Source organism: Argentina silus (genome assembly GCF_951799395.1).
Source record: "Argentina silus genome assembly, chromosome: 2".
In the NCBI taxonomy this organism is placed as follows: Eukaryota; Metazoa; Chordata; class Actinopteri; order Argentiniformes; family Argentinidae; genus Argentina; species Argentina silus.
Genome location: NC_139656.1, coordinates 29,312,729 through 29,337,261, shown reverse-complemented (window position 1 = coordinate 29,337,261; position 24,533 = coordinate 29,312,729). Strand labels below are relative to the sequence as shown.

The 24,533-nt window shown below is 44.9% G+C and overlaps 1 protein-coding gene across 1 annotated transcript in view; it reads right to left on the bottom strand.

Moving 5' to 3' along the window:
- Window positions 1-24,533, bottom strand: part of LOC310825035 (connector enhancer of kinase suppressor of ras 2) — a gene marked incomplete at its 5' end in the record, with an annotated part of 37,893 nt that overhangs the window by 3,523 nt on the left and 9,837 nt on the right. Inside the window, 19 exons of the mRNA XM_083697455.1 lie at window positions 1,519-2,050; window positions 2,740-2,840; window positions 3,442-3,512; window positions 4,259-4,330; window positions 5,830-5,903; window positions 6,244-6,416; window positions 6,727-6,775; window positions 7,003-7,051; window positions 9,134-9,168; window positions 9,646-9,893; window positions 11,017-11,103; window positions 12,365-12,576; window positions 12,927-13,060; window positions 16,508-16,654; window positions 20,239-20,307; window positions 21,375-21,434; window positions 21,910-22,029; window positions 23,713-23,754; window positions 24,219-24,306. Of these exons, the coding sequence (XP_083553581.1) occupies window positions 1,519-2,050; window positions 2,740-2,840; window positions 3,442-3,512; window positions 4,259-4,330; window positions 5,830-5,903; window positions 6,244-6,416; window positions 6,727-6,775; window positions 7,003-7,051; window positions 9,134-9,168; window positions 9,646-9,893; window positions 11,017-11,103; window positions 12,365-12,576; window positions 12,927-13,060; window positions 16,508-16,654; window positions 20,239-20,307; window positions 21,375-21,434; window positions 21,910-22,029; window positions 23,713-23,754; window positions 24,219-24,306 (2,363 nt within the window). The remainder of the gene's footprint in view (window positions 1-1,518; window positions 2,051-2,739; window positions 2,841-3,441; window positions 3,513-4,258; window positions 4,331-5,829; window positions 5,904-6,243; window positions 6,417-6,726; window positions 6,776-7,002; window positions 7,052-9,133; window positions 9,169-9,645; window positions 9,894-11,016; window positions 11,104-12,364; window positions 12,577-12,926; window positions 13,061-16,507; window positions 16,655-20,238; window positions 20,308-21,374; window positions 21,435-21,909; window positions 22,030-23,712; window positions 23,755-24,218; window positions 24,307-24,533) is intronic.

Genomic DNA, 24,533 nt, shown 5'->3' with positions numbered 1-24,533 from the left:
CCACGACTGCGTGCAGACTGACTCGCAGACAACACCACAGTAGTAGGCCTGATCAGTAACAACAACGAGTCGGCCTACAGGGAGGAGGTCGAGCACCTGGCGGTGAGGTGTGCCGACAACAACCTGGCCCTCAACACCAAGAAGACCAAGGAGCTCATTGTGGACTACAGGAAAGCTGGGGGCTGCAGACACACCCCCATCTACGTCAATGAGATGGAGGTGGAGCGTGTCTCCAGCTTCAAGTTCCTGGGTGTCCACATCTCTCCTCCACCCTGGTCAAAAAGGTGCAGCAGCGTCTATACTTCCTGAGGAGACTGTCTCCTAGCATCCTGGTCAACTTCTATCAGTGCACCATCGAGAGCATTCTGACAAACTGCACACAGTGTGGTATGGCAGTTGCTCTGTTTCCAAAGGGAAAACCTTACAACGGGTGGTGAAAACCGCCCAGTACATCACCGGTGCCCAACTCCCTGCCATCGAGGTCCTACAGCGCAGGCAGTGTCTGCGGAGGGCGCGAGGCATCAGTAGGGACACCTCTCACTCCAGCCACGGACTGTTTGCCCTCCTCCCATCCGGGAGGTGGTACAGGAGTCTCCGTTCCCGCACAAGCAGGGTCAGGAACAGCTTCTTCCCTGCAGCTGTTACTCTGCTGAACTCAGAACCCCGGCGGTAGCCCAGCCCCCCCCCCCCCCCCCCCCCCCACCATCCGCCCCCCCCTCCACCCCCCAACAAGAGGAACATTGACTCCCAGTATCAGTGTACCCTCCCCCCATACCTCTACTGGCTGCACACTCAATTTAGCTTTTGCACTACTGCTTGTTTGCACATACCATATTTAATATATTGGTCTCTAATTATACATCTACATATATGCAACATACCTCAAGACCTATTGCCCTTGTTCAACTGTACATATCATATTGATATTCATCTCATGTATATTCACTTATTATATTCATTTATTTATACTCACTGTAATACCTTACACTGTAATACCTTATATAATATCATGCACTGTCTACAATATCATGTGTTTGCAGTATGCCACTATTTACATCTGGTTAGATGCCAAAATACACTTCGTTGTCTCAGTACTTCTACTCTATATCGACGATAAAGTTTAATGTAATCCAATCTAATCTAATAATTTGTAACATACTGAGTATGTCATATCAGTGTTATTTTGTCTTCGACAATTTTTCCATCAGGGACATAAAAGTGTATCCTATCCTATATCAAATTGATCTGACTTCCCGTTTATATAATTTAATGGATCAAATCAAATAAAGATTTATCTTGTCAGCAGATGATGAAATAATGAAGGCATAACGAGATAGATGTGTACAATAAAGTTGTTTAGCTTCTAAGGCTGTTAAAGGAACGATTGACCGCTTTTTTTTTTAACAGAGTAAATATCTTGCTTAGTATACCACGTTTAGTTGAGATTTACACTTGAAATGACTGATGTTGCTCCTGTTGTAGCTGACAGGTGGAGGTAGGTCAGTGTCCCAGGTTTACCGTGGTGTTTCTTGGTGTTGTGCTTCCTGAATGGCACCTCGTCATCCTCGCTCCTCTCCTCAGAGGGGCCTGCGGGGTGCAGGCTGCTGCCCTTGGTGCCCTGCGTGTCTCTGTTCCTGGGCAGGCTCTGGCTGCGCTGCTTGTGGGCACAGTGGTGGAGGTTCCGCTGGCCGCGCTCTTCAATGTCCACCAGCGGGAAGGGCCCGTCCCTGTCCGGGCAGCGGCGTCTCTGAGCGGGCAGCGTGGCCTGGCGCCTGCGCTCAGGGGACAGGAGCAACTGCCCCATCCCCATGTGACCACTGCCGTAACCTCCGTCGCCCTCCCCCGGCACGGTCTGTAGGAAGTGGAGGCCGGAGCTGGTGAGGGGCGTCTCGATCAGGTCCTGCCAGGAGCGGCGCTCGCGGTGGGAGGAGCGGCAGCCGGAGGAGTGGGTGCTCCCAGGGACATCCGGGCGGGAGTCCTCCGCTGAGGAGTGGGAGTATGTGGTGTCGCTGGAGAAGTGGCGCTCAGGGAACGGGCTGGAGGAGTTCACCTGGGGGATGGAGGGGGACAAGTCTATATTGTTAGGGCTCTGTTGTGCTGTGAGTGTGTGTGTGTGTGTGTGTGTGTGTGTGTGTGTGTGTGTGTGTGTGTGTGTGTGTGTGTGAATTAATTAATTAATTAATTAATTAATATTTTATTCATTGTGTTCACACACGACTCATCCCTCTGGGGATTATGCAACACACTGAACAAAACATAACACAAATAACACACTGCACTGCATCACCACACTGTCATTCCGGGAAGAGTATGCAAGTGGAAAAAGTATGCAAGTATGCAAGTGAAAAAAAGCTAAAATAAAAAGATAACAAACATACAAAACAAACATACAAACCAAGACACGCTATGACAAATAAATAATAAAGAAAATAAATAACATATCCATGCAGTATAGCATGATTAATATATCAGTAGATCACATGTCAGTAATGTTTGGTTATCATATGTCACTCTTCAAAGAGACATTTTATTTTCAGTTGAAAGTCATGATAGAATGGACAGGAGAAGACAAAATAAATTTAGTTTTCTACCTCACCAAGTACAATAATACACAATAAAGAATGTGTGTGTGTGTGTGTGTGTGTGTGTGTGTGTGTGTGTGTGTGTGTGTGTGTGTGTGTGTACTGTATATGAGTGTGTATGGGAGTGTGTGACTGAGAAGAAGCAGTCTGTACTCACAGACGGGGTACGGTGGTAGGTGTCACAGCGTGACGACATGGCCTCTTGTTTCAGGGTCATGGATCCGTCCATCTCGTCCTGATCACTCTCACTCCAGTAGTCTGAGAAAGAAAAACATTTAATCATTTAGCTCAACAGCGTGTGTGACCTCATCCATACCAATAGGTTTTGAGCTGATACAAAGGGTCACTATCTAAGTAACTTGTTGAGACCAGGCTTTCCAAGTAAATCCTTTGCAGAAAGTAGCTACAAAGGAGTGGAAAGCAGTTTGAAGTGAGTGACGAATGAATACCTCGCTTCAGCACAGCTCCAAAAAAACAGAATTCAGTTTTTCCTGCAGGTTACCTTCCATTTTCTACAATGTTGGAAGCTAGCATAGGCGACAACTCTCTGAAAAATAGTCCTACCCGGACGGAAAAGACGACACACAACAAGCAACCATTCTACGGGCAGGTGGGGGGAGGGTTTCTAGGAATGTAACCTCCAATGAAATTGCGAGCACATTCTTGCATCGCTCTGTCGAGTTCAGTCCAAGTCAGATCTAAAATTCCCCAGACCTCCAAAAGAGGCGTCAGATTTGGAGGTATGGCTACGTGAGACTACTATCTTAGCAACCACTTTGATATGATCTAATGGTGCATTCATTTGCGATTGAATGCGCCATTTATGTCCACATCACAGTATGATGTTGACTGAACTCACCTTCATCAGGGCGTGGCACCTTGTCATCAGGAGTGTAGCCAATGGCTGCCAGGCCCAGCCGGTTCATCCATCTGTAGCGTGTGATGACAGGGAGGAGATAGAACACAGGAAGTAAACAGAGACCAACAGTCAGTCAGGCATCGTTGTTCACGCTGACTGTTCATAGAGCATGACCATTCTTAACCAGGGTTTTATGTGGCCACCCAGCCTTGAGGTCGGGGAAAATGTTTTGGAAATGTTTTGTTTCACTGTACTCTAGGTTCTTCTGAATATTCACTATTAGCAGTGTGCATTAGATCAGATTAAAGAAATATACAAAAACAAAACAACAAATTTAAAAAGTGTATAATAATGGAGTACGCCGCCTTTCCTTTCTACACCTTCGTTTCAGCTGCTATCTCTACTCGATCACAAAGGGAATTTCCGATCAACAATGGATCTTAATCATAAAGCAAAAAGGCCTGAAATGAAAACAAGTGAATCAGTCCCAAGATGGGGGAGGATGACGATGTTTCTGATGTACAAAGCATAACTGTAACTGCTGTCACGGAGGGTCCATGGAAACGAGAGGCCAGAACCATAGAGCTCTTTATCAACATTGAAAAGATGTCTCTTTTATTATTCTCCATGTCTGAGAGAACACTGTATGTCTCCAGATCAAACCGAAAGCATTGTTTTAAATTAGGTGTCTAAACGGTTCACCTCCTGTTCTGTAAATGCCATCGAAACAAAGAGAACACAACGAAAGTGCAAATCATTGACTCATTGGATGAATCTTGCCACCATAACTGGCAGTACTACTAGAAAAAAACCTTACCTGTTCATCTCCTCCAAACAGTCCGTGGCGAAAAAGAAACTCTTGATTTTGGGGTGACAGGCTTTGAAGGCACTACAACGAAGACAGAAACAAAAACAACGCCCTTTCACTCTGTGCAACCTAGATCGGTATCTGATGCTTGCTTACACGTCTCCATTTGAGTTGAGTTTTAGTTTCATTTATTTGCACAAAAAACAGGTGAAAGACGAACAAGTTAGCATAAAATATTTTAAAAATAAATATGCATGTGAGGTAAAAAAAAAAACACACAAAAAAACAACATAGGGGGCTTATGTGAGAACCTCACCATAGTAACACAAATGTATTACATAAACCAATATATCATTGCATATTCCGTCTTGTACATTTTAATTTAATTTAAATTTAAATTTAATTAATATTGTTTGCCTTTAGTTTCATCTGCGTATCAGCCCTACTGTCCTCAGTGGCATGGAGCCTGACGCACACACACTGACCCCACGCACACACTGACCCCACGCACACACTGACCCCACGCACACTGACCCCACGCACACTGACCCCACGCACACTGACCCCACGCACACACTGACCCCACGCACACTGACCCCACGCACACACTGACCCCACGCACACACTGACCCCACGCACACTGACCCCACGCACACTGACCCCACGCACACACTGACCCCACGCACACTGACCCCACGCACACTGACCCCACGCACACTGACCCCACGCACACTGACTCCACGCACACTGACACCACGCACACTGACCCCACACACACTGACCCCACACACACTGACCCCACACACACTGACCCCACACACACTGACCCCACGCACACACTGACCCCACGCACACTGACCCCACGCACACTGACCCCACGCACACTGACCCCACGCACACTGACCCCACACACACTGACCTCACACACACTGACCCCACACACGCTAACCCCACACACGCTGACCCCACACACACTGACCCCACACACACTGACCCCACACACACTGACCCCACGCACACTGACCCCACACACACTGACCCCACACACACTGACCCCACGCTCCACAAGTCAGCTGGAAAGAGACACCTATTACTTCTGCCACTTAGTGCCATCGTTATTTTATAAAGTCCTTCTTTGAAAAAATGCCATACAGCAGCGTCATCTGTTTCCGTCCCTAACGAAGGCGAACAGATGCACGTGTGCGGCCGTTAGTGTACCAGATGTGTTTGTCTCAGTGATTCATCTGGTCCGTTAGTGTACCAGATGTGTTTGTCTCAGTGATTCATCTGGTCCGTTAGTGTACCAGATGTGTTTGTCTCAGTGATTCATCTGGTCCGTTAGTGTACCAGATGTGTTTGTCTCAGTGATTCATCTGGTCCGTTAGTGTACCAGATGTGTTTGTGTCAGTGATTCATCTGGTCCGTTAGTGTACCAGATGTGTTTGTCTCAGTGATTCATCTGGTCCGTTGGTGTACCAGATATGTTTGTCTCAGTGATTCATCTGGTCCTTTTTCATCGTCAGGTTCTGTAACATTGTGCGAGAGACCAACAAAATAACATGGATCACAAAAACACTTACTGTTTCCTTCTGCATTCAATCGCTCTATCTATTCGGAACTCCGGTAGACTGATGAAGCCTTCAGCCTTCTCGTCCTAAGCAGAGAGAGGTGAGGGAGGAGAGAAGAGGTATACATTACCTCCATCAAGGTGATAGGTGACATCCATAAGTGACATCCATAAGTAAATGCCTGGAGTATGGAGTATACAAATTTAATAGTATGGAGTATGCATTGCAGAATAAATTATTTAATATGGGTAGTTGCAAACTATAAGCCTTGTATGTTGTGTAGATAAACGAAACATAAAGGAACGTTTCATAGCTAAATGGGGAAATGCCATATGGTGCTGTAAAGAGACTTCAGTGTGTGTAAGAAGTGTAAGAAGTGTGTAAGAAGTGTAAGAAGTGTGTAAGTAGACTGGGAGAGCAGCTTACATTCTGGTTGGTGTACCAGTAGAGCGAGGAGTCTTTGAGGATGAACCAGTACTTCTTCCACTTCTGGGTGAAGTAGCCTTTGGCATCCTTCTTCTTCCAGAGCCAGCCCTCACAGTCCCCATGGCCCAGGTCCTTACAGGAGATACGTCTACGACTGGCGCTGGTCAGAGAACCTGTGGCGGAAAGAAAGGATGAAAGAGAATTCTCAAATGCAAATGAGCATTACCTGGTTTGAATCAGGACAAGATTAAACGGTATGGCTCAGTTTATACAGACAACCGTACTGGAAAATTTTAGGTAAATCACCGGGGTTTGAGACTCATAGACATAGTAAACATTCCCCCAATGTTGTCCTGGTGGTTTCTTCAATGCAAGTGTAATTCCAACCCCCCCATTATGCTAAATCATACAAGAACTGACAAAACACAGCACCACCAAAGACATTCTCAAAGTAAATGAGAACTTCTATGCTGTGTGTCTTACCTTTGGTTCTCTTTTTGGGCTTAGTCCTTAAAGACGCATAGTGAAATGACTGCAGGGTGAGAGGGCAGAAAGGACAGTTGGATGAGCAGAAGGCTAATGCCTCGTGTTTGGCTACTGTACGGTACGGTACTCTACAGTGTATTTTAACGTCCCTTATGGCCATGCATGCGGAATACTCTGCTTTTGTTACCACTGATCCCACAGTACAATGTACAGTCAAGTATTCTCATTGCGAGAAGAACGGCTACATAAATTGTATCAAATGATCGAATTTACCTTCCTCATGGGTGGGACTCCTTGTCTGTCGATGCCAAAACTAGCATACCTGAGAATGAGAGGGGGAGTCAGATAAGTAAGTAAGCTTACAAAACATCACTACTTTTATACAGGCTCATCTGCACTGGGTAAGTACTAATACCCACATGCATACTATTCATAAATACAGGGCCAAATCCTAACTAATACCCACATGCATACTATTCATAAATACAGGGCCAAATCCTAACTAATACCCACATGCATACTATTCATAAATACAGGGCCAAATCCTAACTAATACCCACATGCATACTATTCATAAATACAGGGCCAAATTCTAACTTGAGGCAGCATGTATAACACAAACATTCTATTCACATAAATGCACGATTTACATGAACATTCTACATGCATGCTTGAATTACAAGTTAGGGTTTGGCACCCAAGAGACTTAGACCCCATTTCTGTGTCTTTCTCACCCCCAGGGCTGGCCTGAAGTCCCATCTGGACAAATCTCCGCTTACGACAGATGGTACACTAAGCTTTCTATAGACATTGAAATCCATAAATCAATCATAAATTAATCTTCTTTCCACCTCTTTCTTATAATTCACTCAGATGAAGATTTTGGAATGTGTGTCTAAGTACAGTATATTTGATACCTAGACATGTGTGACTCAGTATGCGACTCAGTTGGTACAGTGTGGTGTTATGCAACACTAAGGTTGTAGGTCTGATTCCCCCTGGGAGCAAAATTCTTTATTTTTTTACATTTCAAAATAAGAAGAATCGAGACGCAAAGCTGTCGTACAAATTATTAAAATCCAGACATGAAATATTTACACAAAAACGACTATGCAGAGGCCCAACTCTTCCACAGGTTGTTTTGTGGTCTTCTCTGAACCATAATGATTATACAACAAAAACATGAATGCACTGACTGTACTGGAAGTTGCTTTGGAAATGGCATATGTTATAGTAGTATGCAGTGGACTGGACACACTGCAGGAGTCTGACACATCTGAACATCTGTTTCCAGCAAGTGATACGAGCAGGGAAACAACACGGGGGGGTAGGAAACCACACAGTCTTCATTCTTATAGCCCAAGATAGATAGGCTGCAGCTCAGTGCAGCTCAACGGAAACTGTTAACTCTTGAGCCCGACTGAGACCGGTTATGCAATAGTTTTAAAGATGTTTCCATACATAGATAGATTTGCTGAGTAGTTGAAAGAAAGTGAGATAGCCGTCATCCTTACCTGGCCATTGTCCTTTTACCAGTCACTACTGCTTCACTCAGTATAACCCACATTGATTAACCTCTTAATTGTTTTGATATATATATATATATATATATATATATATATATATATATATATACCTCCCCTCTCTCAGCTATCCATCCTCTCTTTCATCTATCCATTCATCCATCATATCAACCAACCTCTCACTTTCTTTCAACTACCCAGAAAATCTTCATCAACCCTGATAAAAGGCTTCTGAAACCCATTAAACCTTTTGGTTTTGTAACTCCAAAAACTCTCGTCTGGTTAACCAGCCAACTCCAGCACTCTCAACCACTCCACCAACCAACTCTCTACCCACTCCACTGAAGTTCCCCTGGCTCATCCGATCTATCTGTCTATCTATCTATCGATAGATACCAAATCATCTCTAACTTTATCTGCTACCACAATAAGACTATATCACTCTCTGTCAACTACCCAGCATATCTATCTGTATCGAAACATCTTTAAACCTGTTCCATTACCAAAATAAGACTTTGCAAGGCCACAAAGTTTCTTCTGGAACTTCTTTTTCTAGTTGTTATAGTTTATATGTTTTTGTTGTACATTGTCCTTGTCAAATAAATGTAATGAACATAAAATAAATAAATATATGTAGGTCAGTCATTACAGTTTGAAAGGTACTGTAAAAATGAATTGTGTACTTGACAGTGCCTAAGATGTATTATTATATATCCGTCCTGAAGCCAAATCAATAGAGATTATAAAATGTTACTGCACATGCCTAACAATGTACAACCCAGAACCATACTCTACATTCATGCCCTAAGTCATCAAATAAGTCAATGCTGTGTAGAAACCCAGGCTGTTTCTTTTGAAATGGGGAAGAAACGCTCACTCACCTGTCCGTTTCAGCTCTCAGGGTGTCTCCAGCTCTCTATAGGAAGACAGAGAACATGTCAGCAGATCAGAGAGAGAAAGAGAGAGCGAGAGAGAGAGAGCGAGAGAGAGAGAGAGAGAGCGAGAGAGGAGAGAGAGAGGAGAGAGAGTGAGGCACTGTCATCTCAGTGGGTGGCCTGTGTTTCCTGTTGTGCCCGGGCTGGCAGATCAGGGGCAGCAGGAAAGCATGGGGCGTCTCTGGTTGTGGAAACAGGTAGTGTGGGCGACACACACTTCTGACTCACTTCTTATCTAATATCAATTGTGACCTCAAAAAAGGGTTTTATTCAAAATAATGTGCCCTTGCCAGACATCTGTAAGACAATTCTACACTGTGAAACAAATATGTTGAATTCATCTGCACTGTCAAAAGCATACATACACAACATGTCTGTATAAAGAGTAAACAAACATCATATTAACACTGAAATCATTTTGGCTGAGATGTAATAGATCACAGCGCTGAGTGACTCACGTGGTACATTGGCACAGTGTTGCTCTCAGGCAGTGAGAAGGGCAGGCCCTCTGGGGGTCCTGAGTCCAGCCTGACAGGAGGGACCAGCATAGAGGGGCTGATGGGATAGCTGGGGCTGCTGGGGTTGTGGCTTTTCTTGCGGGAACGCCTGCCCGTGTCCCGCTTGCATTCCCGGGATATATCTGGCTCCTCCTGGATCACCAGGATCTTGTCGTCACTCAGGTAACGCAGGAGGGAATTGTCTGAATCTAAGACAGGCGTGGGAAGGAAAGACGGAAAGGTTGTAGAAACGTTGTAGAAATTACTAAGAAAGAAAGACAGACACACAGTTTCGTGATTTGGAAGTCAAGAATGGCAATCAACTCTTTAAATCTGGAGGCCACAGGGTCACATTGAAACATTTGATGGCACACACAAACTCTTAGGTTAACCTAAGGGTTAGGAGAACAACATTTGGAAGGAAAAACACCATCTTGAAGACCTACGTATTGATACTTGGTTCAGACAAACCAAGGAGAGCTCTGAGTTGTTGTTTCCCATGTGGTTTCCTCTCTTACATCCATCTTACCTCACAGACCTACATTACAGAAACCAACCTCTGTCACATTACTGCAGCCTAGCAAGGGCAGGCCTCGATAGAGCGTAGTTTCAGACTGGGGGGAGGCGAATATGATCTGTATTATCTGTGCCTTCTATTTATAACACAGGTCAAGGGATTGAGGTGCTGTCACTCAACCTCCTCAACCTCACTGCTACGCATAGCCTCCCGATACTAAACAACACTGAAATACATCTCACTCAAAAACAAACATTTGTTTTTTTGATTACAGTGAATGCCTGACTGCACATTTTAATTGGATTTTGACAAATTAAGTTGATGTTGCATTTGTTGTGGTGTGGTGTCTATTATTGACCAGGCAAAGATCAATTGATGTCCCGGGTGAGTGGAAATTGTGAGTTCTGTAATAAAACTATCTACGAATAAAGAGAACTGGCTTTAGAGAAAGATCACACATTTTTAATCAAGAAGACCTGCATTTTAATGTCATTAACATGATGAAGCTTAATCTGTGTATACAGTGCCATTTTGAACATAGTTCTAAGCCCCTGTCATGTTTCTGTTGTGAACATTTGAAGTTTGATTTTTGTTGTCTTAGGAAACCATCACAAACTCTATGCCAGAAATTGTGGCACAGAGGACTGCTGAAATAAATAGAAGGTTTCCGAACAACTAATGGTTAGTCATCCAGTATGTTGAAGGACAGCGAGTGAGTTTGGGTTGTATACGGTACTTCTCAAATGCAGTGAGGCAAAGCTATTTTCTTCTCCCAGTCAAGGTTTTCATGGGTCTACCTGAACTTAAGAACCCACCTCTGCTACCCCTCTTGTACATATTTGGCTCCTTTGCCTCTGCCATCCAGTTGCAATCCGTTGGTATGGAAACTGGCCTGAGGTCACCTGGAAAGAAGTCCAAGGGAGCATGTCAGCTGATGTGTGGAGCGTGGAGGAAGAGCTAGAGCTGAGAGCAGTGGAGAGGTGCAGGTGTGAGGGGGGGGAGTGGGGGCTGTCTCACTGAGAGAGAGAGAGAGAGAGAGAGAGAGAGAGAGAGAGAGAGAGAGAGAGAGAGACAGACAGACAGACAGACAGACAGACAGACAGACAGCCAGACAGACAGACAGACAGACACAGAGAGAGAGGAACCGGGTGGTGTGAGAGAGAGGAGATGGTGAGAGAGAACTGAGCGTGGGAGTGTGTGGGTGTGTGTGTGTGTGTGTGTGTGTGTGTGTGTGTGTGTGTGTGTGTGTGTGCGTGCGTGTGTGTGTGTGTGTGCGGGGGTGGGTGGGTGGGTGTGGAAGACAAATTCTACAGTGCAGGCAAGACAGAGTTGGGTAAAAGGAATATGTTTCATAAGCATAGGATTCAAGGAGTGATTGCACATAACCTAGGTTAAAAAAAAAACTAGTGATCTTCAGAGTGTGGAAGAGTGGAGGGGCTCATTAGGCTGTGTGAACATGCTAACGTGAGAAACGTTGGGGGGGACTGAGTGTACCCCTGCCTGGAGCCATTATGGGGCTTGGAAGCGATCCACCGTCACTTCCCTGGCAGGCTGTTAACATGAGAAACACTCCGCCTGAGCAGGGCCAAAAGGGATTTATCTCTGCACCACTACACACTGTACAACAAACACAGGCCCACCGGTAGCTTCAACACAGGGAGAGGCTGGCGGAGGTAGAAATCAGTCCATGTGTGGGGGAGGGGGGAGGGGGAGGGGGGGAGTGAGGCGGGGGGTGTATGACAGAGGAGGTGTATGACAGGGCGGTTTCTGTGGAACATGAATACTTTGAATAATAGATGGAAATCTATAAACCCCCCCGTCTGGGATTCAACCTTGCAGTACTCTCTCTCACATTCCATCACGGTTGATGCTAGGTGGGATCCTTGGGACGGCCCTAACCTTAACCCTAACCTTAACCCTAGCCTAAGCCCTAACCCTGACCTAAACCATAACCTTAACCCTAACCCCTACCTTTACCCTAACCCTAAGCCGTAACCCTAACCTTAACCACAACCCTTACTTAACCCTAAATTCAACCTTTACCTTAACCGTTTTAAATGTCAACATGACAGGGTGACTTCAGAGTCGGGTCGTCACAAGCATTCCACCCTTCCATTACTGCCACAGGGAAGATGGTGGTTGGTTGGTTGGTATTTCACTCACCGTGGGTGGGTGTCCTGTCCCTCCGCCGGACCCCCGTGGAGCGGCCCCGATCGTACTCCTGGCCCAGCCCCAGACACTCCTCCTCCACTAGGGTAAAGTACTTGCCCCCCTCGTGGTCCAGGAAGAAACTGGGAGACTCTGAGCCCTTCATGCCCATCTTATCCAGGCTGTACTTGCTGATGTCGTCACATGACATGATGCCGATCTCGTCTCTGTGATTGACAGGTAGGGGGCGTGGAGGAGCAGATCAGTCAGGCAGGCAGGCAGGTGCTAGAACACTCTAAAGGGCTCCAATTTGCTCCATGAGCAAAAACAAAGTCAGCCATCTTAACCATATTTGTAAAAGACCGACGAGACATAATCCAATGGGAGTTTTTGAATACTGCAAAAGGCTGTTTTATGGTTGAAGAATCAATGTTTTATCCAAAACATTGTTAAAGACGAGGTCAAATGCAATCATACTGTGGAGTATTCTGAGTTAGATCTCTTTTTTTTTGCCCTGCTCAGCACTATTTGCTCGAGCAAATTGGAGGCCAATGGCTGTGTGGTTGTCCAGGCTTACCTGTGGCCGTAGAGGCCAGAGACAGGAGAGAGGATGAAGACATCATGGCCGCCGTCCAGCGTAGAGGACATCCCCATGGTTCCCATGCTGTTGGGCGGGGTGTTGGAGTCGCTGTTAGGACTGGTGGGGATGGGCTACGGGGGCAGGGGGAGTCATGGCAGGAAAGGAGGTCAGAGTGAGTAAATCCTAGAGTATCATGCAACCAAACCACAAGCATTCATCTTCATCTGTCCTAATCTTGTAGCCATCCGATCGAAGTAAAATCCATTGTGTTTTATTTTTGTATTTGAAATATTGTCATTGTAAATGTGCGTAAAAGTTGTGTCATGTAAAATAATGTATATTCAGCATCTGATCTGTGCTGAAAGCTCAATGAAGACTTGTTTCGTTAAAACAATGTGAAAGGAGAACGGGATTAATACACTTGTTTACTTTGAGTCTTACTCCTATAAACCCATATGGACCGAGCCCAATCGGAAGGTGCAATCAATCAAAATGAATCAATCAATCCATCATAGAGACACGTTATTCCATGTTTGAGTTAGGATTAGTGCACTTTTGCGAGCTGTTGTCCTGGTCAGACAGTTGACTTAACACACACGCTCCGTAACAAAGCAGGCTGAGGCGGTGGAACAAAAGATAGCAGGCATTGCCGAAGACCTTGAGACAGGGAGAAGATATGAAGTGGCTCATATTAGCAACAGTGAGCTTGTCCTTAGCAACCGAGAAATTCTTGCGAGAGAGAGAGAGAGAGAGAGAGGTTTGTTGGCAACTATGGAGGGGGATAGCAACAGGACCCCTAGCAACAAGAGATTCTGTGATCACGACTATACATCATTAATGTCAAGATGTGTCAAGTGTGGTGAGGATGAGCCATCTCTCCCCAGTAGAGAGAATGTCAAGTCCAACAAACTCAAGTCCTGTGTGTAACTAGTACATGCTGATTGGGCCAGATTGTGAAAAACGTATATCAATGTAAAGCCAAACACAACATCTCCAACCGACTGTCTATTTCCATTATTTTCTTTTTAAGTGTACAATACATTGTTGCTACCCTTCACTTTAGCTCACATCAAAGAAGTCACACCCACATCCCAGATTACAGTGACCTTTGAGTACAACCATAGAGTATGGAGGAGCTCACATACTTCCTAGCTCCACTTTAACATTTCCTTGTACATTTTTTATTACATTTGAAAGCATGAAATCCACTTGTTCAATCACTTCTGATTTTAGTCACTCGTTCGTAATGACTCGTACTCTTGAAGAGCAAAGAATTAGCAATTTGCATTTAGCACATTTTGAGGATGCTGGCTAAATTAACAATCCAGGGTATTTTACATGAAAGTCAAAACTGAGGCATAAATGTGGCGCTATTGGCTCACTACTGACGAAAGATCCCAATTGTTAGGTCTGTTCACATGTCTCTCGGACTCAAGAGTAAACAAACTCTCTCTGTATGGTAAAATTGTCTGAAGCCGATGGATAAAAAAAAATCGGGGAAAAAACATGTAAAGAAAAAACTACAATAATGATTAGTGTGTTAGTGTACAAGGTCCAGTACGTAGATTCAAGCTTTAAAATAGTGTACAATGGCCATGATGAATCTGTGGCGATCAAGAAATGAGATCACATGATAAAGGTTTCGTTTTTGGTCCAAACAAAGCACTTTCTAAAATCCGGTGGCGGTGTCTATTTTACGTTTCGCTACAAGGATATGCGTATGTTTGTTCATTAGAAAACGTAGCATGTGCACACATTTTCAGTGTGACCAAAGAGGGCAGCAAAGCACAAAACAACACGTTTCACCTTTACCACACTATCAGCCTCTGTCCTTGGTGGTGTGTGTTTATTTCCCTGACAGGCTTCGCCGCAGCACCTGAGGGTGCTCCTGTACGTGACACTGGCTGAACAGATGGCCAGGGTCACCCTGCATGACTCTCAGCCACTATGGGACGCACTGAGGGCTTGATAGGAGTTACTAATGCTTTTGAATCAATCTCACACACTCTCTGTTCTATCCCCTGTATTTTCCATATGCTTGTTTTTATCATGTCTTTTAATTCTCTTAGTAAAGTGTATTAATAAAGGGCCATGTGATTTAGCAGGGCTGCCCTTTCTACAAGCTATTATCAGGATGCTGTGACTCTTTCTAGCTGAGACATCCATCAGCAGCACCAGGAGACAACTGTGCTCTTAACCCTCATTCACACTATAGGGCAGAACCGAGCTGAACCGAGTTGAGCTGTACTGGGCTAGCCTGGTTATGCAGCCACCATAGTGGCTGAAACAGTGCTTGAAAGAACAATGTAAAAGGAAAATTTCTGAGCCAGCACAGTATGGTTCAGGTCGGCCCTGTGGTGTGTAAAGCCCCTTACAGTCATCCTCCATTATGCTATTAAAACAAGGAGCCTCATCACCAAAATACCCTGAGTGACACTGTGTATTTACAGTATGTTAACTGTAACCTTGAGGTAATGGTGTTAGTGAAAAATACACAAGACTCCGCAAAGGATTGCCTCCCTGGAGAAAGATATTCTATAATATTCCTCCACAAAAGGAACATACCACAACCAGGTTTCATTCTGACTGCAAAACATGTACTGTACAGTGCCTGACATATTATATTAACCACACACAGACTGTCACACCAGTGATGCTGGCTTCATCTGTAAAAAAAAAAAAAAAAAAAAACATTTGAACGAAACACATTAATAGATTTCACTGCAGTTGTCAAAGATAGGTAACCACAGAAACAGAAACGTCATCGAGGTTGCACATGCAACATGAAAATGTGGGAGCCTAGTGCAGGAGCTAAAAATAGCTGTTCACACGCAGTCAAGGGCTCCCGAAGAAAGCCATCCAGGCAGCTAGGATGTAAACCCCCCCATCCCTTGTAGCCGCCATCCTGTCTTTGCTCCTCTTTTGGCTGCCTCTATTCCCCCCAGTCCCTCATACTCTATACAGAACACAATGCAACACAATACAAGACAAGGACTTCATTTTTCCCGTGAGGGAACACCTTTTGTGGAGCGGTAAGGCTCCAAACAATTGTCAGAACTAATCCACAACACCTGTCGCCGTTACAGCGCCAAGAAAACAATCATAAATAATCAAACACAATGAGACAGTAGTAGACTGCAATTGGCTATGAGATTAGTTGAGTTAAGGAGTTGTGGGATTTGAGATGTTTTGTGCGACTCGTTCAGTTCACCCCAACACAGGTGAACAAATGAATGAACTCAGTTCACAAACACTCTCTACAGAATCCATTAAAACCCAATTAAAAGGTGACCAGGTATGAGGAACGAGTCAAGTGCTTACTTGCAGATAATTAACCTTCAATTCATCACATATCTGGATCTAATCTATTCACATAGCAGCATTTGTGAGGAGCTAGGGGATTGGTCGGTCATTATCAATAAAAAATTGAAAAAATCCATATCTCTCAAACTGCCCAAGTTGAGATAAATTATATATTTGTATCTACAGTACCACAAGGAATCCTGAACAGACAGACACACAACACAGAGCAGGAGGAAGCCAGGTCTCAATATCACATAGGGGAGTGCCAGGGGTACCTGGAGTGCCAGGGGTTTCCATCGTACGTTCTTGAGCAGGGCAGGGGCAGATGTGAGAGTGTTTTGAGGTCTCTTCTTCAGCGTGAGGATGACTCCATTGGGGTCCTCTCGGAGGGCGTTCACCAGGTTCTTCAGCTGCCAGCCCACCTACGGAGGCCACAGGAGGACAAAAACACTCAGGCCAAAATCTCAAAGGTCTTTCCTTGCCTCGTTGCATCCTCTATCCTCAGCCCCTCCTCAAAACTCATTGGAGGAGAAGGTCTGAGGTTCCTCCTCTCGTGCCTTGTTTTAAGAAGGAGGCAAGGGGAGAGGACGCAAGGGATCGGGGATTGACTTTTGAGATTCACCTTCAGTGACTCTGAGGAAATATTCCACGAGTCATGACAGTGATTCAATAAAGCTAATGAATAAACCATAGCAGTGGAGTGGTTCTGAAGATGTCATCGACTAACCATAGCGGACAGGATTATAAGGCCCAAGTGAAACAATGATCACGACTGTAAAAACAACCGCACCACAATTCCTATCTATCACTCGGAAAGACATGGGTGTTTGACATAACAAACAGTTGAATAAACAGTACAAGTGGGTTGTGTTGCATAGAACGAAGACACAATATTGTTTCAGTGTTCCCTCTTTTTCTTGACTGATCTGATTAGGGCGCAGTTTCATATTCCTGCCCATCTGTTCAAGACGCAGGGATACGCCGTCGGCTAAAACAGCCTGACGCTGCCGCACCTAATGTAATGCATCACAAAGCGTCACCGCGCACAACTGGACTCTGCCCCGCGCTCAGACTGGCAGCCACGTGCCGACGGCGGTGGGCTCTCCAGTCTCCCGCGGCAGCAGAGAAAAGCAGGTCACATCCCCCTCTCCCCTCTCCCCTATACACCCTGCTGAGCGGAGCGCTACATGTAGCTCGTCCCCTTCCACTGTGCTTTGTTCTCTTCCCCTCAGCTCTCCCTCGTGCTCTGTAGTGCCAGACTGGCGGTATTAAAAATGGAACTTGTCTGTAAACAGGACCAAGTGTTCAACTCAAGGGCTGGCACGGACGACTTGTGAGCTAATTATAAAAGACAACACTCCCTCTTTCTGTACACACATGACCACTCACACACACACACGCACACACATACATACACACACACACACAAATCCCCACAGACACAGACACACACACACACACACACACACACACACACACACACACATCCCAACACATCAATTTTGGCCGAGACACTCTCTGTCTCTGTGTTCACACCAGCTTCTGTGTGGACTGGCAGCAGCCCAGCCTACTCCCACAAAGACTACAAACATGGCCTAGTTTGGAACGACACACACACAGATAGAATGATGTCAAAGTGTCGAACACACATACTGTACAGTTCAACATACACGGCCTCCTCTGGCAGGCCTCAGTGTCCAGCTCTGCTCCTCTGGGCTAGTTGTCAGTGTGCCCACCTTTGACCCATTCTTAAAACACCTACTGGGTCATGGTTCTGGACACCAGGGTCACAACATGTAAAATCAATGTGACTGACTGGGATTCTTATTTGAAGGACCTTTCTTAGCCCGGGGAAGCTTAAGTTAGTTACTGAAACATCGACTACTGTAGGGCGAGCTACTGTGGTCTTCATATTCAAATATTTCACACAAATTGCAGATTGTCCACTATTGTGTTTCCCAGAGCTAAGACACTGCCCCTGTTCAGAGTCACAACATCAAAGTGCTCCCTAATTAATTCATCCACATCAATCAGAACACATTAAAGCAAACGCCACAGTCCTCCCAACTCATCGATTACACCAGTTGTTGGTTTATTACCCCCCTACTTCCTGTTTTCATGCTGAATCTCCATTTCAAGTGAACATATTGACTGAACCATAAATAGCCCCACTGTAAAAAAGAGGCCCCACTGTAAAAAAATAAAAAATAAAAAAAACAAACATTTTATTTCTACGCCTGCGACAAACACAAGGTGACAGACACAGTGGGCCGTGACCTCTACAGCTGACATTGTTTACTCAACCGGTGACGGAGCCTAAGAGGTGCAATCAAGAGGCAAGACAGTTAGCATTCTGGGGGTAACACTGCTCACGGCTCCAGTGCATTGTGGTGTACAAGGAGAGAAGGCTATCAATGGATGCCAGTGAAAGCGGAGGAGAAGTGCACAGCAAATGGTCCTCCAAGGGACTTCTGGAATGGAACTGGTGTACAACTTCATATGATTTTCTTAATTATATAATAACATCATTTGTTTTCTAACTAACCTGACATATACAGTACCAGTCAAAAGTTTGGACACACCATCTCATTCAATGGTTTTTCTTTATTTGTATTATTTTCTACATTGTAGATTAATATTGAAGACATCAAAACTATGAAGGAACACATATGGAATTATGTAGTAAACAAAAACGTGTTAAACAAACCAGAATATGTTTTATATTTTAGATTCTTCAAAGTAGCCACCTTTTGCTTTGATGACAGCTTTGCACACTCTTGGCAAGGTGTGTCCAAACTTTTGACTTATACAACCTTCCGTTGAGGAGAAACAGTTTGGTTCAGCTTGAGACAGTTCAGTTTGAATGAATCACTGACTACTGGTGCACATGCTCACCGGTAGTCAGTGTAGCAGGAATGGTCAAGGAATGTAATAAGATGGTTGCTAGCCAAGCCAGACAATAGCAACTTCCACTAGCGGTTAGCATTATTCAATGCTCTATGGAAAATGCTAACAGTGCCCTCTCGTTTCTATGTTCTCTCTTTTAAGTAGATAAGACTATGCTTAGCATTAGCAAGGTGCAGGTCCACACAATGTTATTTTAAATGAATACTGAATTCTGCAAATATTTGACTAAATGCTTTGTTAAAGGCACAATCTGGGATTTGCTCAGCTGTTCAGTGGTCATTCCAATTCCAATAGAATCCTATGATATCCTATGATTCTATATGACTTATAAATGCCTAATGAGCTTTGTAACCCAAAGATTGTTTTACTTAATGCATATCTTAACAAACTATGAAACCATTAGTACTTGCATCCAGAGCTCTATGAATTTGCTCCTGCCTTAACCCTAACCCTAGCCATAGCGCCCGGCCCTCACCCTAGATCCAGCATAGCATATCTGTGCATTGCTGCTGTCCCCCACCTAAACCTGACCCATACCTTAACCCTAACCCTGACCCATACATTAACCTTAACCTTAACCTTAACCCTAACCTCCCTACCCTAGGAGAAGGATCTATTCACCACCCGGAGGAGACCGTGGAGGGCACGGTCACATGTGTTTTTCCATTCCCCTGGCGCCTCAGTGCTGTTGAAACCCACGTCAGAGAACATTGACTGGTCAAAGTGCTCTCAACCCCATGTGGGTTAATTGCAGCGACACGGCTGTGTTTGGGACTAAAAGCTCATTATCAATTAATGACCGACTAGTCCCATCTAGCACTCTAACTACTAGACCACTAAATGATTAATTGAGGACTAATTAGACACTAGGAAGCACTAAATAAGCACCTTGCACCAGGCTTCCGTAGACAAAGTGTTTAGCCAAGTCCGCAGGAATGCTGGAGGAGTACAAACTCTGGGAAAGCAGTGATTTATCAATCCAGGATGACGTGACCTTTTTGTTGACCTAGACTGAACAGGTCAGTGTCTCCCAGAGCCTCATAAATGATCCTGTATGACGACGTGACTCAGACAGCGCTGAAAGACACTCTGGACTCACCACAGTCTGGTGGTTGACCTGGATAACCTCGTCTCCCGCGTGGATCTTCTTGCACTGGTCAGCTGGAGACTGCAGAGAGAGAGAGAGAGAGAGAGAGAGAGAGAGAGAGAGACAGAGAGAGAGAGAGAGAGAGAGACAGAGAGAGAGAGAGAGAGAGAGAGAGAGAGAGAGACAGAGAGAGAGAGAGAGAGAGGGAGGGAGAGAGAGAGAGAGAGAGACAGAGAGAGAGAGAGAGAGAGAGACAGAGAGAGAGAGAGAGAGAGAGAGAGAGAGAGACAGAGAGAGAGACAGAGAGAAAGAGAGAGAAAGATTTGATGTGACTTTGACTTTATTGAGATACCGTCACTTACAAATGAACACATCAAATGTTTACACTCACAGTACCCCCAACCCCTCCGCCACCCCTCTCCCTTTGAAAAACACCCCCTACATCCCCAACGGGATCAGCTAAGGGACCAAAGCATGATCATTTTAGCCACCATCTACCAAACAATCTGGGATCTGTCTGATGAGTCACATGAGGCTGGCAGGGAGTCAAACAAACTGTGCCATGGGACTACAACTGCACATCAATCAGAATTTCACCCACTCAAAGTTATTGCAATTATTTTCATTACTACGCGGATGGGACAAAAATAGGCATTACGTTACATGAAAACAGCACCTATTCCCTCTCCGTCTACTCCAACACCGGCATCACAGCCGAGCTGTGAAAACCATGCTAATTAAAAGAGCTGGCGTCTCTGTGCCATCTGCAAGTCCCTTGTCATTCCCCTCCACCCCCCACCCCCCAATTAACCACCCAGATGCTAATTAGGGGGGCTCACAATTTGCTGCACTAATTTAACACTTATCCCAAAAGCCCAGACGAGTGGGGGTCATTTTTAGAAGACTCTAAGAGGTGGAGAACAATCACTACAATGGTACGGGCCCAGGAAACATCCTCTGGCAAAGCAAAGATCTGTCTGCAAGGCCAAAACTGGTCAAAGCTGTCTTTCAAAAGCGTTGCTTTGAGCCTCCTTCCCCGGCTCTGACAACAACGAGATTTCACAGAACTAAAAAAATAGAGCTGACACACCAGCGCTTCCCTGGAAAGACGGGACTACAGGAAAACAAAACCCCAAAAGTACACTTACGTTCTCAGTGGTCCCAGTAATGACATGAAGGCCGTCATAGGTGGACTTGATGTACATTCCCTAAACGAGAGAACACAAGGGGATATGAGCATTTCAATAGACCGCCTGAGATGTTCTTTATGAACAACTCTGAGAGTTCATTAAAAATAGGAAATGATGGGAAACTTGTTACACAAACTACACTTGCTGTCATGATTGGGAGGCACACAAACACGTAAAGTGAGCCTGTTTGCACTGTCGCAAACATATCCTGTCAAAGGGTATACTACAGGGTTGGGCAAATTCCTCTTTAATTCCATCAATTCCATAAGTGAATTGAATTCCAATTAGGTAATTGAAAAAAGGACATACATTTTTCAACGATTTTTCAATTTAAAAAATGTGTGTTGTTGTTTATATTCATCTATACCTTGAAAATAAAAAGCTTTGGAATTTATTTTAAATTGGAGTTTCAAAAAACGTTCTGACTCTGGTATGCGAGTGCTGTTAAAACTGGTTTCTAGGTTCAATGGAAGCTACGAGTCTGATCACTCACCAGGCCCTCGCTTGGCATGATGTTAGTCAGATGCACCACCTCCAGATGGGCTGACTGGGACACCAGCGAATCAGACGACAGCGAGATGATGTGGTCACAAATCCCAGACAGCGTTTTACACTGCAACCAGAAGGAGACAGGGAGAAATCATTCAGACAGCTCATAATACTGGGTGGTAATATAATACAAGGGTGTAATATGAAGTGTTGTCCTAATGTCTCTCTCGAGGCAGCTCCCTGAAGGACATCCCGCGCAATAACGTGAACGGTGGAGAGAAACCTCATAATAGGAAGGTGACATTTCCTGTCTGCTAAGCAGCCCCTAGCAGCGTAAGGATAGTATTATTACCAGCGCCTGTAACATTTACAATAAATGGGATGGCATATACAAAACGAGTTGGAATACTATAGCATTGGCATCATGTGTGTCAGTCACAGTACACACGTTACTGATCTATAGAGGACAGAAAATATAGACATTTGGATTTAGCTTTCAGGTCGCTTTCAGGAGTTCAAGTCGTATCACAGAGACAAAAGACAAACAGGGTTTTGCACGGAGTCACTTTTCTGCTGCTTGCGGTTTTTAGAGCAACAACAATGAAGCTCTGCATGCAATTATCTGGGAATCTGACCCGCGTCTTAATGAGCGATTTCTTGGGCTTATTCATCATCGGAGGCACAGGGCATTCTTCAAAGGCAAGCAACAGCTTGTCTTCCCTGGTTTAACAAGCAGAGGGAAAAGATGCTGCTCTCGCTGCTGTATGCAGAACTGTATTAACTAATGGTGGATGTACTGTTCTGTCCTTCACACGTGTGAAGCAAGGTTGTTATTATTGCCACAAGTAGCACAACTGAACTATACTGGAGGGTGGTGAACAGTGTGGTGACAAACTGTTTAATCAGCCACTGACAGGGACCCATCCATGAACTTCCATCTTGAACTTCCCTTATTGTAGTTGGTCTCTCTCTCTCTCTCTCTCTCTCTCTCTCTCTCTCTCTCTCTCTGTCTTTTTCATTCCCTCTCTCACACACCCACACACACATACTCACAGACACACACACACACACACACACACACTCACACACACACACACAGACGCACACACACACACACTCACACACACACACACAGACGCACACACACACACACTCACACACACACCACGACTGGGCTATACATACATTTGTCCTAGCTCCTCCCTTATTATTGCCTTACCCTCTCTCTCCCTGTCTAATTGCTGTAGGCAGGAATGCCCGTGGGAGAGGCAGTGAGGATCTGCATTATTCAACGCAGGCTGCCAACCAAAGGCCTTAAAACTCTGGCTTTAGAGAAATACACAGACACTCTCATTACAGTCGAAACCCAAATCCCATTCTAATGCCGGGGCTGGGGATGAGGGCACACGTGACTCCATAATCACATGTTCAGGTGAGCAGGCGTGTGGCCTCAGAAGTGTCCATGTGTGCCCTTGTGTACAGTATGACTGTATAAACAACACAGAGAGTCCGTTGAATAATTCATATGTTATCTTTGTCGTGACTGCTTTGTCTTGACTGCTTTGTCTTCTGTGATGTAGAACCCGAGGCCTGCCTGCCACTTCTAAACCCAAACGCCGCCCTCGTACCGTGAGGACGTCCTCTTATAGCGGTTTACATCTTTGACACCGCTCATGACAAAGGTTTGTGTCGGGCAACAGGCAATGCTTGAGAATGAGGCAAGTCTTCTACGCAACAAGCAGGGTTGTTGCAAAGCATTGCTCTTCGGACCACCAGGGGAAAGACTGAGCCTGAAGGGAGGACTCACCACATGGAGAATCTTGTTTTCAGTCTCATACACCGTGCAGTCCTGCAAGAGAATGCAAGTCAGTCAGAGGACAACCGTGTATGAGGCAAAAATGATGACACAATGACAATGACACAATGTATGTTAGAAAAAAAGGTTCTAGTACCAAAAAGGGTTCTTTGTTTGTCCCTGTAGGGGAACCCTTTGAAAACCTACTTGGGTTCCATGTAGAACCGTTTTGAGTTCCATGTTGAACCCTTTTGGGTTCCATGTTGAATCCTTTCCACGGACGGTTCTAGATAGAACCCGAAAAGGTTTTCAAAGTGTTCTCCAACATGGACAAACAAATAACCCTTTGCGTGAATGCATTTCGCTTCTCACAGGAGTGTTTACAGTAAAACAGGTAATATATTCACAGTAGGCCACGATCTCCAGCAGCCGAAACAAACAGATATATAAATGTAACCAGGTATGTAGCTAGGTGAGTGCCCACAACTTTCATTCATTTCCATCTGTGGGCAACTTACTTGTTGTACTATGGTGGTTAACTCCAGGCACAGTTGAACAATGTTGTTCTTCAACAGGGAGTACTCTGTCACACTGACAAATGGAGATCTGGAAGAACAGATGATACAGAGGGTCGTGGTCAGAAGTCCATTCAGAGGATTGAACAAGGAAAAATCAGAACTGTTTTCACAAAATGAAGAGTTTCATGCCAAAATGCTATATTGTATACCCATTTGCATTTTGGGGGGGACATAATAATGGTACATTTATAAAAAAAACTAAATATTCAAGGCTGATTACAACTTCAAGAATATGATCACTATAGTACGTAAGCA